At 39.8% G+C, this 15,216-nt stretch overlaps 1 protein-coding gene across 5 annotated transcripts in view; it reads left to right on the top strand.

The window, feature by feature from the left end:
• Window positions 1-15,216, top strand: part of KAT2B (lysine acetyltransferase 2B) — a 103,505-nt gene that overhangs the window by 77,463 nt on the left and 10,826 nt on the right. For all 5 annotated transcript variants that reach the window (XM_023260591.2, XM_045037668.1, XM_045037669.1 and 2 more), the window contains 3 exons: window positions 86-212; window positions 8,768-8,878; window positions 12,073-12,216. In XM_023260591.2, the coding sequence (XP_023116359.1) occupies window positions 86-212; window positions 8,768-8,878; window positions 12,073-12,216 (382 nt within the window). The remainder of the gene's footprint in view (window positions 1-85; window positions 213-8,767; window positions 8,879-12,072; window positions 12,217-15,216) is intronic.

Here is a 15,216-nt window from a genome sequence, read left to right on the forward strand (position 1 = left end):
CCTGGTTGGTTCATAAGGCACACCCCAAAAAGTATTTTTATATAACCAAAATAGGTAAAACTTTGCCATAATCTTATTCTTTCAGGAAACACAAAACCCTTGCCCTAATTAAAGATGGCCGTGTCATCGGTGGTATCTGTTTCCGTATGTTCCCATCCCAAGGATTCACAGAGATTGTTTTCTGTGCTGTAACCTCAAATGAGCAAGTCAAGGTAAGGGTAACCCAAGGTGTTAGAAGAAAAACCGAATGCGGTGCTTCTCCCTAAAGTTGTGGAGCTTGGCAAGGTCTGTCTCTGTATCATGTCTGCAGAATGTCTAAAGTGGAGTTCAGGACTTTCCGAGAAGAGTTTTCTGGCTGCAGGTGTCTGTGTATGTGTGTGACAAGAGTAGATCGTTCCATATCCCAATAGGTCAGCTTCTCCCAATGGTATGGACCTGGGGCAAGGAACAAGGACCCCACACAGCCCCAAATGCAACTGAAGTACAGTCTATGGCAAGTGAAGGGAGGTTTGAAAAGAAATCTCACTGTTCATTGTTAATTTCCACACGCACAGGCACACACACACACAGTTGGTAATGCTGAACCACCAGAAAGGATGTGGCGTGGGCTACATGATTTAGGTGGCTTACACTTAAGGAAGATGTCTTATGGCTTTGTCTCTAAAACCAGTCAAGGGCTAAAGAAATTCTAGAAGGGAAGTCATGAAAAATTTGAAGAAATTTAGGTCTGTGTTTTAGAAGTATTCATGCTGGGTTTGGAATGTGGGGTGTGTGCGCGCATGTGCGTGTGCATGCCTACCTGTGTGTGTCTGTCTGTGTGTGTGGCTCATTTACCTTCCGACTTGGCCTTGGCATTGGTTCTTTCCTCCCCCGGAGCGAGGCTGTTACCTTGAAACTGCATTTGGTGTTGCAGTCTGGCTGGAATAAACTGTAGACTCTGTTGTCAGAAAGACCTCAGATCTAGTGTATGTCTTGTTCTATTCTGCTGCTGCTTTTAGGAATATGGAACCAGGAAATGTGTTTTTATTATTCATTTGGTATTTTGGGAACCCTAAAAACTATCATGCAAAACTAGGGCAAATAGTGGGAAGACAATTAACTCAGGATTAGATAGCTGCTGAGAAAAATGACTGGAATGTCTCAGGCAATGTTGTCCAGTGAAATATGATGCAGTGTGCAAATGTGAGCCATGCATGTAAGTTTAAGTTTTCGAGTAGCTACATTGAAAGAAAAGGAAACGGGCAAAATTAATTTTCTTTTCTTAATTAAATTTTCGTTTTTTTAAGTTTTTATTTAGAGAGAGAGAGCACGAGTGCCTGTGGGAGAGGAACAGAGAGAGAGGGAGAGAGAATCCCAAGCAGGCTCCCCACTGTCAGCAGAGAGCCCAACACAGGACTCCCTCTCACAAACTGTGAGATCATGACCTGAGCCGAAATCAAGACGTGGATGTTCGGGCGCCTGGGTGGCTCAGTTGGTTAAGCATCCGACTTCGGCTCAGGCCATGATCTCACGGTCTGGGGTTCAAGCCCCGCGTTGGGCTCTGTGCTGCCAGCTCAGAACCTGGAGCCTGTTTTGGATTCTGTCTCCCTCTCTCTCTGACCCTCCCCTGTTCATGCTCTGCCTCTCTCTGTCTCAAAAATAAATAAACATTAAAAAAAAAATTAAAAAAAAAAGAGGTGGATGTTCAACGGACAGAGTCATCCAGGCACTCTGGCAAAATTTCTTTTCTTTTCTTTTCTTTTCTTTTCTTTTCTTTTCTTTTCTTTTCTTTTCTTTTCTTTTCTTTTCTTTTCTTTTCTCTTTTCTTTTCTTTTCTTTTCCTTTTCTCTTTTCTTTCCTTTTCTCTTTTTTCTCTTCTCTTTTCTCTTTTCTTTTCTCTTTTCTTTTCTTTTCTATTTCATTATTTTTAAATGTTTACTTATTCTGAGAGAGATAGAGATAGAGATCACACAAGCATGGGAGGAGCAGAGAGAGAGGAGAGAGAGAATTCCAAGCTCACAGAGCAGAGCCTGAACGGCAAATTTAATTTTAACAACGTATTTTATTTTACCCACTACCCAAAGAGGTGTCACTGTACTCAATATCACAGAGAATCACTAATGAGACATTTTATATTCTTTGTTTTGTACTAACTCTCTGGAACCTAGGATGTGTTTTACACTTAGAACACGTCCCCATTTGGACTAGCTACATTTCAGGTGCTCCCTGGGCACATGTGGCCAGTGCTCCCATATCGGGCAGTGCAGGTCTAGGGACACTGTTGCTTGCTCTAGCTGCAAAGAAGCAATGCCGTTTACAAAAAACAGCAGTAATTCACTGGTAGGAATCATTCTCTGATTGAGGGCTACAGCCAGTGCTGTGGGTACTTTGGTTTTCATCAACGGCTTTACTCTGGTCACAGAGCCCATGATAGCTGCTGATTTCTTCTCACGAAGCACAAGTGGGGCTTTTTTGTCTTTGACTCATAGTACTGAGCAGCAAAGGATAAACAAAATTCATCAGTCATACATCTGTCATTCTGACTGGGGAAGGTGAGAGCCCAAATTGGCTCAAAACTGACGTCTCGCACTTTTTCCAAGGAATTCTGACAGCGTGTCTTTAGATGGTGCTGTTGCTGTGCGTATCATTTTTTAGTTTCTGCTCGCCAAAGTGGGAAACAATTTCAAGTATGCAGAGTTTAGAAACGTACTTAAAAGCAAAATTTGTTTGGCTTTTCATAGGGAGAGGGAACTGGCAAACATGTCCTTAGTTTATGATTTCAGAAAAAGATTGCAAAGTTTTTGTTTGCAGAGAAAACTTACACCAAGCACCTTGTTTGGAGAGGTTGATTGAGGGTGACGTGGACGCTTTTAGGGCCACCAGAGGAAAACTAAAGGTATTTAATATGAATTGGATACTCTGTCTTATTACTTCCCAGAAGGGCAGTTTATTTTTTTCCCAAACCATGTAATTTTCTAAAGATTTGCAGGCAGGTGGCCAAATATTACAAACCCAGTAGGAGGAACTAGAAAAAGCCACTTTTTGTAAATGACTTGAAACTGTAGTTCTAGAAAATGAAGATTAGTCTTGATAAATGGGGAAGTTTGATAAAAGCAAGTGTTGGTGGCACCTATGTGGAAAAAACCTCAAGTTCATAAGTGGAGGTTTTAGATTTCTATTTAATATGTTAAAAATCTTGGCTAAATGATACTTTCAAATTTCCCTCCTCTCGTTTTAGAGAATCCAGCTTGCATATAAATTCCTGAGAATGAGGAAATAAGATTTGTATGTGACTTTATCTCACTCAGAGCACATGCAAGATAACATTTGAGATTTTACTTGAAGCTCGTCACCTGGTTTTAGAATTATCTGTCATCTCAAAACTATTTGGATTTGTTATCATGCACACTTAAAATTATGGAGCTAATATTTATATATCTTAATATTTAAATAAACACTGAGGTTGCTAGATGGATTTAGAAAAGAAAACCTTTGGTGCACCTGGGTGGCTCAGTTGGCTGGGCGTCCGACTTTGGCTCAGGTCATGATCTCACGTTTGTGAGTTAGAGCCCTACATCAGGCTTGTGCTGACAGCTCAGAGCCTGGAGCCTGCTTCAGATTCTGTCTCTCCCTCTCTCTCTGCCCCTCCCCTGCTCATGAGCTCTGTGTCTTCTTGTCTCTCAATAATAAACATTAAAAAATAAAAAAAATAAAAAAAGAAAGAAAAAATAAGGTATCAGAAACTCAAATTTAAAAAAAATAAGTGGGGCGCCTGGGTGGCGCAGTCGGTTAAGCGTCCGACTTCAGCCAGGTCACGATCTCGCGGTCTGTGAGTTCGAGCCCCGCGTCGGGCTCTGGGCTGATGGCTCAGAGCCTGGAGCCTGTTTCTGATTCTGTGTCTCCCTCTCTCTCTGCCCCTCCCCCATTCATGCTCTGTCTCTCTCTCTGTCCCAAAAATAAAATAAAAACATTGAAAAAAAAATTAAAAAAAAAAATAAGTAAATAAAACCTTTGGTGATAGTTAACAATAAAGGTGGACCAATAAAGGGAGAAAGTTCTAGGTGAAAATCTAAACATTTGTGTATAGTGGTTTAATATTGCTAATTGCCTGCCAAGGAAACATTTAAGCTAATCAAGGAAATGTTTTACCTCTACTGCCAGTCACAGTACTAGACAGGATTTAAGTTAAAAGATAAAACCCTTACTCTTAAGCGATTGGAATCTGGAAAATTTATTTGGCAAGGTGACAAATAAGTGGCCAGTGATGAACAATATCTTATGTGGGTTTTGAGAAGCTATTCACAAAAGAACCATTACTGTTCTTCTTGAGAAAAATTATTGGATTGTGGGCAAGGCTTAGAAAGTTTATGGCCTATTAACCCCTTGTAACAAAAGCCTCGCTTTCTTCCATCAACTTTATCTATGTTAAAGTGAGTTTTGTCAGAAGATGCATTTCTTATGAATTCCTAAATATTGTTATTTCTATGCCCATGCAGTTCCCTCCAACTAGCCAACCTTTTCTTTTTTCTAGTTTTAATTTTTCTTTAAACATCATTTTTAATTACATAGATCATACATAAATACACTTTTAGGTAAAGCAAAAATCCCACTCCCCCTTCTCCCTGCCATCCCGCTATTCTCAACTTCATGTGCAACCTTCCAGATGCTTCTTTACTGATTTACGTGCAGGGAAATGTACCTGTTTATAAGAGTGGCTATGTGTTTTGTTGCTGTTGACATAAACACTTTTCATAATGTCTTAGAGCTCTTTCAACTTTAGTGCATATATGTGCTTATTTAAACTTATAGTTAGATCAATTAAAATTAAATAAAATTTAAAATTCAGTTTCTCAGTCACATAAATACTCAATAGCCACATGTGACTGACGGCTACCACATTGGATAGCATAGGTAAAGAACATTTCCATCATTGCAGAAATTTCTATTAGTGCTGATATAAAGCTATTTTCTTTCTATAGTATTTAATAATGTGGAAGCAACATAATTTATATAATATTCTCTATTGAAGACATTTATGTTTGGCGCACCTGAGTGGCTCAGTCAGTTAAGCATCCGACTTCGGCTCAGGTCATGATCTTACAGTTTGTGAGTTTGAGCCCCACGTCGGGCTCTGTGCTGACAGCTCAAAGCTTGGAGCCTGCCTTGGATTCTGTGTTTCTCTCTCTGTCCCTCCCCCACTCTCTCACAATAAATTAACATTAAAAAATTAAAAAATTTTTTTTTCAATGTTTATTTATTTTTGGGACAGAGAGAGACAGAGCATGAACGGGGGAGGGGCAGAGAGAGAGGGAGACACAGAATCGGAAACAGGCTCCAGGCTCTGAGCCATCATCAGCCCAGAGCCCGACGCGGGGCTCGAACTCCCGGAACGCGAGATCGTGACCTGGCTGAAGTCGGATGCTTAACCGACTGCGCCACCCAGGTGCCCCAAAACATTAAAAAATTTTAAAAAAGAAGACAGTTATGTGTATTTACAGATGTTTTCTTTCACAAACAGTGCTCTTTTTGGAAATGTTTTTCTGGACGCTGAGAAGTGGAATTACACAGAATTGAATATGGCCTGTCTGATGTAAAAAAAAAAAAAATTCTAGATTGCCCTTTCTCAATGGGCTTACCAATTTACATTTTTCCCAGTGTAAATGGTTTTGCAGAGTACCATTTCCCCTGTCTTTACTGACACTGGATACCATCAACGTTAGAGATGGTGACATACTCTTGAGTGACAGTATGTTGCATTTCCCGATGGAGTGCTCTAATTACTATTGAAGTTGAACGTCGGAATTTATTTTTTTTGGTGATACCTATGACTTGTTCCTGTGCTTTGACCATTTTTCTTTTTCTTTTTAAAGTTTATTTATTTTGAGACAGAATGAGAGCAGGGGAAGGTCAGAGAGAGAGGGAGGTAGAGAGGATCCCAAGCAGGCTCCACATTGTCAGTGCAGAGCCTGATGTGGGCGTCAAGCTCACAAACCACCAGATCATGACCTGAGCCAAAACCAAGAGTTGGATGCTTAACCGACTGAGCCACCCAGGCCACCCCTGTCTTTCTTTTTTTTGTACTGATCCCATAGAAGATGTTAAATCTTTGTAATATATCTTACAACTGTGCTGTCAGTTGTCATTTGTGTTTTGTTTATGGTATCTTCAATTGGTTATAATATCTTTAAGGAGTTTTAAAATTTGAAGTAATCTACTTAATCTCTTCTTTCCTTTATACTTTTGCATTTTACATTTTTTTTAGGAAGCCTTTTTGTACCCCTATGTTATAAACCCACTTTCCAATATTTCTTTATAATGCTTTTATATAAGTTTGTTTTTCTTTACATTTACATTTCCAATCCATCCTCTTACCTTGCTTTCCATTTGACAAACTCTTTTAAGGCCTAGCTTAAACATGTTCTTTTCCTTATGTACCTTCCTCCTTCCCCCTCTTAAATACCATACAGCCTTTTTCTTTACTGTAGGTACAAATACATGATTCTAAACCAAGGCTACACAATAGAAATATACTTTGAGCCTCAAATGCAAGCCACATACATAATTAAAAAAATTTTTTTTTACATTTATTTATTTTTGAGAGACAGAGACAGCGTGAGCAGTGGAGGCGCAGAGAGAGAGAGAGAGACACAGAATCAGAAGCAAGCTCCAGGCTCCGAGCTGTCAGCACAGAGCCTGATGTGGGGGCTCGAACCCACGAACCGTGAGATTATGACCTGAGCTGAAGTCAGACGCTCAACTGACTGAGCCACCCAGGCGCCCCACCACATACATAATTTTAAATTTTTGAGTAGCCATATTTAAAAGAGTAAAAAGAAACAGGTGCAATTAATTTTGTATTTTTTATTTAACCTAACATGTCCAAAATACTGTCATTTCAACATGTAATAAGGGTAAGCTGTTATTGAGCTTTTTTCCCCTGATGTGTATTTTACACACTCTAGTACATCTCAGTTTCAACTAGTCACATTTCAGTTGCTCAAAAGCCACATGTGGCTATGAGCTACCATATTGAACAGCACAGCTCTATAGTGTTATTTTGTATTTATGGGTTTATCTTCCCCATTTTACCATCTTCTCCTCAAGGAAAGAGACATTTCATTCCTCTTTTTATCGAAGTTTTATTGAAATCACAATATTTCAATATTGGGATATGTTTGTGGAAAGCTAAGATGTCCTTTGGGTAACATCAATGGAAGAATAATTTCTGGAAAAATCAGGTGGTAATACTATTATCCTATTCACTGGGCAGACCATCCCCTAATTATTATGCTTGGTCCGGGGATCTCTGCTTTAGAAGAGCATGGATATACAGGAGAAAGCCCTAAAGACAATGATTAGATTAATAAGGGGTCTTCCAGGCATGCCTTTTAAGGAAGGACTAAAACCTCAATGGTATTTCACATGGGGTTTGGGAGGTAGGGATGGGCATGAGAGAGTATAGTCTTGAAGGGCTTGAAGAGTTATTATGAGCAAGAATGATCCTTTGTTACTCTAAGAGTAGAACTAAGGTCAATAAGTAGAAATAAGAAAGGGTCAGATCTCGGGTAAACTTTAGGAAGAACTTCCCAACCATAACAATATCTGAAAATGAACTGACTTATGTAAGGACCAAGTGATCCCCCTATCCTGGTGGGGTTCTAACAGCTCGCCTTTTCAGGATAGATGGCAGAAGCCTTCTAGTGTCACATGGGATAGAGAATTAGATCAAATGACTTCAAAGATCCTTCTCCCCCTGTGCAACTACATTTCCATGAGTAAGCACATTTGAGTTCTTTAGAAAAGTGTGTCACCAAATTCTAAAATATTTATGTGAGGCTATTTGTGTCTGGATGCTTGGATTTACTTTCCCCTCTTTTAATGAAGTTCTAAAACAGTCACTTTAAATGTATAGATTTTGTCTAAGCTTTGTATATGACTGAAAAACCTGATACTTGCATTTTTTTTTTTCGTATTTCAATCATTAATTTATTCAACATTGTTCACTGTCTTTAGTTTACTTCTTATGTCTTCTGACTCTCTCAGAGATCCTGGGTTTCTTAGACCTCGCTTGGAAAGGCCTGATAAGACAAAGATGAAAACCCTGTCTATGTGATATGATTACATTTCTTTGGAAGGGTTGCTGATTTGTATACATACAGGAAACGCTTGGGTTAGTATTCTAGTAAAGATTAGCACTTTTTTTTTTTTTAATGTTTATTTTTGAGAAAGAGAGAGAGCGCATGAGCAGGAGAGGAGCAGACAGAGGGAGACGGAATCTGAAGGGACCTTCTGATCTGACAGCAGAGAGCCCGACACAGGGCTCGAACTCACAAACCATGAGCTCGTGACCTGAGTTGAAGTTGGATGCTTAACCAACTGAACCACCCAGGCGCCCCTAGCAGTTTTCATTTACATTGCTCTTTGCATCTCAGGTTCTCAAATACTTTAAAGATAAGCAGAAATCAGAATATTTAGTCCCCAAACTGCTTTATTAATATTCAGCCATCACTCTTTAGGTTTGAACTAGCCGCTTGTAGCTTTGGTGTGTTTTTTTCAAAGAACCAGAAGCTTGTATTTTTAAATGTTGATTATATCTCAGTTCAAGGATTTTGAATTTTTTGGTTTTGTAGGTCGTCTTCAAAGTTGAGAAATGTGAGAACGGATGTTAGTCTATGTTGGTAACATGTATCAAAGTACCAACTCCTAAATTTGCCAACATTTCCCAGTGAATTTGTAGGAATGTCCTTTCTCCAGAACCTAATATGTTTGTGTACTAACTTTCACATAGGGCTATGGAACACACCTGATGAATCACTTGAAAGAATATCATATAAAGCATGACATCCTGAACTTTCTCACATATGCAGATGAATATGCAATTGGTTATTTCAAGAAACAGGTAGGTTGTTCACGTGTAACTCTGTTCTGTCGTTTCTTTTCTTAGTATATTCTCAGGTAGGCTTCATCCAAATAAGTTTTCCCTCTATCATTTTCTACTTATAAGAAGGACATGCATTTTTTAATCCTTAAGTCAGTAGTAAGCTTCAGACTGTAGTAGAGGGTATAACCAGCCCATAGTAAGTACTAAATAAATATTTGTTGGGTGAATGAATGATTGTCATCTATAAATGAAATATTCTATTGCATCCTGGAATTCTAATATATGGTATCCCCGGGCTAAGGAGAAATTTCCAGCCTAAGGACTGGGTAAATAGAGTTCTCCATCTATCGAACAAATAGTTTCAGCCTCTGGGAAGCTGCCATTTATGACAGCAGAAAGAAAATTCTGAAGTTTATGAAGGGCTTCAGACAATCCTTCTTCAGCAGCGCACATAAGGCTAGGAATGTGACTGCCACCTTGGTCCTTTCTTACCAGAAGTTTTCACCTCAACTTTTTTTTTTTTTCGGGTTAAAGATAATATTTGTTTATTGTTTTATTTTGGGGGGGTGTTAAAGGTAGTATTTAAAGAATTATATCTAAATTTAGAAAAATGATGTATAATTGACTTATAAGATGCTCAGATCTTAAACCAACATTTTGATAAGCTTTGACAATTGTATATACCTGTGTAGTCATGACTGCAAACAAATAAGAATAGTGGTGTTCAACCCTGTCAGCTCAACTTTTTAAGGATTATTCTTTGGCTGCATATTGTTTTTTTTTTAATTTTTTTTTTTCAACGTTTATTTATTTTTGGGACAGAGAGAGACAGAGCATGAACGGGGGAGGGGCAGAGAGAGAGGGAGACACAGAATCGGAAACAGGCTCCAGGCTCTGAGCCATCAGCCCAGAGCCCGACGCAGGGCTCGAACTCACGGACCGCGAGATCGTGACCTGGCTGAAGTCGGACGCTTAACCGACTGCACCACCCAGGCACCCCTGCATATTTTTTTTTTAATAGTGCTTTATAATTCCTAAACACTTTCCTAACTGCAAAAGTGATAACACAGTTATTGTAGAAATCTTGGAAGACCTAGTAAAGCAGAATGAAGAAAACCCACTTGTAATTTTACCGTCCCAAAGAGATTGACTGTTAATGTTTTGATATATACCTTTCTAGTAGTTGTTCTCTGTGTGTGTGTGTTCATGTGTGTGTATATATATATAAATAAAAACTTGGCTCGTAGTATATGTGATTTAATTACTTGCCTTTTTCACTTACTATATTCTGATCATTTGTTATGTAATTTTTGATGGTTCTTTGAAATTTTATGGTATAAGTAGAAAATCATTAAACCATTACCACATTTTTAGGACATTTAAGTATTTCTTGCACACAAGTGTACATTTATAAGTGTGTGTGTGTATGTGTGTTGCCCTCATCTATGTTAAGTTTGCTTAGAATAAGGGTCTAGAAGTAGAGTTGTTTCCAGACATATTCAAGGTTTTTGTTATGCATTGACAGGGACTGTAACAACTGTTCTTGTCAGCAGTATGTAAGGGGTTCAGGAATATATTTTTACTCCTTTCCTAGATAAATTGTGTGTGTTTGCATTTATTTGATCTTTGTGAAGTTTGACATGTTTTTTTCTTGTTCATCGATCCTTTGTATTTCTTCTTCTGTTTTTGAATTGCCAATTCATTGTCTTTTTGCCTCTTTTTCTACTAAAATCTTTATTTTCACAGTGACTTATGAAAAGTCTTGTATCTAAGGATATTAACCTTTTATTTTGTGATTTTTCTACCTTTCATCAGCTGTCTCAACATTGTTTATGGCTTTTGCATGTACAGAACTGTATTTCATGAATACATAAAATCTGTTAACTTCTTTTTTTATGTAAGTCTTATGTGACTAGAGAGCTTATTTTCCTCTGATGTCAGATAGTTCATCTCCTATTTATTTTCTTCTCATTCTTTAGGATCTGTTTGTGACTTTTTAAATACAACTCACTTGGGAGAACTTAGTGGGATTGTTTTACTGAGGGCTTAAACATCATCCTTAGGCTGTAAATACATTGCAAAGCTTGAAATATCAGTCATGTTTTTTAAATGACTTATCTGTAGTCCTCTTTGAGGATTATGGCAATGATTGCTTGGAAAATAAGTTTTTGCTGAAAGGGAAGCAGGAAACTGCTGGTGATAGTTCTGAATTTCAAGTAATTTACTGCAAAGAAGTGAAATAGGCACTGTAAGGAGAGTTATGTTTATAATATATATTTAGAATATATATCCTGAAATACTAGGTTACTGCAGGTTAAAGTATGTAAAAGAATAAATTTTAAATAAATGTCACTGAAACAGCTACACATTATGATGGTCTAGAAGTTTTTGCCTATACAGTAGGGGTTTCATTTCCTCAACATCAAAGTTCTAATTCTTATATATATAGGGGCACCTGGGTGGCTCAGTCAGTTAAGTGTCTGGCTCAGGTCATGATCTCATGGTTTGTGAGTTTGAGCCCTGCATTGGGCTCCGCACCGACAACAAGGAGCCTGCTTGGGATTCTCTCTCTCTCTCTCTCTCTCTCTCTCTCTCTCTCTCTCTCTCTCTCTCCCTCCCTCCCTCCCTCCCTCCCTCTCCCTCCCTCCCTCTCCCTTTGCCCCTCCTCCACTCATGCATACTTGAGCATGCTCTCTCGCTCTCTCTGTAAGTAAACTTAAACGAATTTGTATATATATTTAAAGATTTTATTTTTAAGTAATCTCTATACCCAACGTGCAGTTTGAACCCACTACCCCAAGATGTAGAGTCACATGCTGTACTGACTGAGCCAGCCAGGTACCCCTAATTAATATACTTTTGGATAAGATTTTCTTTCAGAATTTAGATCGGTGTTTGATTTGTTGAGAATCCTGCGGTTCCCTCCCCATGTTGGGAGAAATTATGCATTTAAAGCTTATTTTAACTTCTGTGAAAACTGTTTTGTATAATTCGTGTTTTACTAGGATTATGGGTTTATGTCATCTTGCTTCCTGCTTGCACAGTTTGATTTGTGATGTTTTTGAACTTCGTGGAGGGGTTTCTCGCTAATCCTTCCCCGAATAATGTGATGAGAACTTGAAAGAAGCGTATCTTGAGGCCTACCACGTGGTTTGCCCTCAGTAAGTACCTGATGCACAACACCCGTATGAATGAATTTAATCTCATTGCAGGGTTTCTCCAAAGAAATTAAAATACCTAAAACCAAATATGTTGGCTACATCAAGGATTATGAAGGGGCCACTTTAATGGGATGTGAGCTAAATCCACGGATCCCATACACAGAATTTTCTGTCATCATTAAGAAGCAGAAGGAGGTAAGCATGTGACTCAAATTCCTTCCATACAGGTTGGTCTTCGTTGGGTGAGTTGCGTACCAGTGGGTGCCAGGTGCATGGCTCTCGCACGTATCGTAGCCTTAGTTTACAATGGTTTGTATAGATTTCTTCTTTGATTGTATCCTTGATCTGTCTCCTCTCTAAGCACCATTCCGAAAAGAGTCAACACTTGTTAAATTGGTGTAAAATACAAAACTTATAAAATATGATGACGTATCTTACTTTCACCTTCAAAGCCTTTTACCTTCCGGCCTCTTGCATCCTTCCCATACTTACCTCTTTGGTTTCCTAAACTCTTCTCTAAAAGTCATTACTGATGCTTTAAGCCTCTATCTTGGTGTCTTTCTCCATTACCCACCTCACTCTCCCCAATGCACATACAAATCGGACTACTTGGGCCTGTGTTCAGTTTCTCCTTTGAACTTCTCTAGCATAAGTTTGATCCGGTCATTTGAATTTTTGTTATTCATTATCTTACTTAGGGTTTATCTTCGTATGTATCCATCTCTTCTTTTAACGTTGCAACTTCTGAAGGCTTATACTTGTAGGAATTCAGTGATTTGTTACCTGATTATGGGGCAAAGTCTTTTATGCACAGGAGCTAAAAGAGAAACGGTAAGGGGAAAGGTTGATAGATTTGACTGCATAGCAATTTTACATTTATCCAAGACAGAAAAGAAAATACCATAAAAAGAGCAGAATTGGGGAGTGTGCAGAGGCCGTTTATGAAATGAATGCATTTTGTGTGAAGCCACCTCCTTGCTCCCGTAGTTCGTTGGCATTCAAGAACGGGCTTTGCGGCTGTGTCTTTGCACATCAATTCCACTTCATACCTCTGTTCTTCATTCTAGTGCACTTTTCTCCTAGCAGGTAACCAAAAAAAGACGTCTGTCTTCAACCCATCTTTGTTTTCTAGTTTCTACTCATGTTCCTTAGCCCTAGTTCTTAGTTGTTTGTCAGACATGACCAACATGACAGACGTAAAACTCCTTACATAGAGTTTGGTGCATAGTAGGAGCTCAATAAATATTTTCCTTTTACTTGAACTGGGTCAGACTTGTTCTTATGAATGTGAGCATGACTGTGAGTAAAAGCTCCCCCCCCCCCTTTGTTTTAAGTTAGAAAATAACAACCTTTGTTGTTTCTTGCTAAGAGATGTCAGCCTTAGAATTACAAATAGGGTACTTGGAGAGTTAATAAAAGCACAGCAGCCCCCCCACCTCCCCCCTCTGTCTCTCTCTGAAGAGCTAGCTTTCTTCATTGTTCTCTTTGGAGTTTAATGAGCAGGTCTGTATTCAGCGGCTCAGTGTTCAGCATGGGGGGCCTGCCGGCCCACTAGAGCCATCACCGGGCAGTCATCTGCCCTTCCCTCATTCCTCCTCCGAGCAGGACTCCTGTGTCTCTGGGTGGAAGCTGAGAGCAGGATTCCCCTGCAGATTGACCTAGTCTGGATCTTTTGGCTCTTACTACATAGAGGGGAAAGGCACACACAAGGAGCTAGCAAAAGCAGGCACTTATTTAGACGACAGTGCTCCCTCCCCCTTGCTCTTTCTCCCCTCCTCTTGGATCTCATCTCCCTCTCTCCTCACCTTCCCTGTTTCCCTCCAGCCTTCTCTAACACGCGCCTCGGAGTGGCTCATGCTGGCTTGGAGCTGTTAACCTAGTTCCTTTCAAAGAGACGTGAACTCACCATAATAAAATACTTGGATTCATGTAGTATCTTCTTCCACAGAATTCAAGTGAGTGTCACAAGTCTCTTTATTCTGACTTTTGAAGACCTCCTTGTGGAAGGCAGGGACTAGTGGTGGTAGCAAACAAAGTTGTAAGTGTGTAGAGGGTTTTCCTGGCCCCTAGAAGCATGCAAGAGCAGAATATACTGTGGTTGTGGCTGGTGGAGATAGAGAAGTTTGCAGCTGGACAGGGGAGCAGAGTGGGAGTAGAGGACCACTTTGTGAGCATTGGCTCCAGGAGGAAAGTGCGATCTGTAAGGGTCTAGCATCATTGGAGGTGTCTTCATGTAGATGTATTTTGAGCTGTTTTGAGCCTGCTAAATCCCATCAGCATGGGCAAAGATTCAGAGTCCAGCATAAATAGATTCAGCTAGGACCATAGCTGTGCCAGTGATAAAAGGCACTATTTGAGAAAGTGTGACTAGACCCTGAGCAGACAGAGGTGAGTGTATGAGTGCATGTGCGTGTTGGGGCGAAGGGCCTGAGAGGTGGGGACACTTCTCAAATCTTCATCCAAGTGTGAAACAATGAGGGGGGCTGGGTTTGGAGGATCCAAAGTAAGGGTGAGGCCAACTAGTGTGATTTCTTTGTAAGAAGATGTGCTAAGACTTATTGGCATATCACAGATGGGGGAGTCCCCCTAAATCTTTGGTTTGGGGAGACTAAAATGGACAGTGGTGGACCGGGAGAAGGATTTGAGGAGAGAAGGATGATGACAGGTGGAGAAGTGGAGACATTTTCGAGGGAAGTGAAGATAAAAGACTGGAACAGAAGTGAAATGTCTCCTTTTTCCAAAGCGATCCTTGGAGGCTCAGAGGAGTTAAGAAACCCTCTACTGCCATTACCAGTCACTCACTAGGACCCCAAACCTTCAAGGTGCTACACAAGGGGTGTGGAACCCACTGGGGTGGGATATCACATCTGAGAGCATTCCTGATAAAGAGAAAAGCTTTTAAAATTTAACTTTGAAGTTATATTTTTTGAAGGTGTTTATTTAAGAGATTGCCATTAGGATTCTCTTTTAAAAAGACTTAAACTGGAGGAGGGAGGCACCTGGGTGCCTAAGTTGGTTGAGTGTCCAACTTCAGCTCAGGTCATGATCTCACGGTTCATGAGTTGGAGCCCCACATTGGTCTTGCTGCTGTCAGCGCAGAACCTGCTTCAGATCCTCTGTCTCCCTCCCTGTCTGCCTCTCCCCTGCTCATTCCCGCCTCTCTCTCTCTCTCACAAAAATAAACATTAAAAAGAA

The sequence above is a fragment of the Felis catus genome, chromosome C2, assembly GCF_018350175.1.
Source record: "Felis catus isolate Fca126 chromosome C2, F.catus_Fca126_mat1.0, whole genome shotgun sequence".
Taxonomy (NCBI): domain Eukaryota; kingdom Metazoa; phylum Chordata; class Mammalia; order Carnivora; family Felidae; genus Felis; species Felis catus.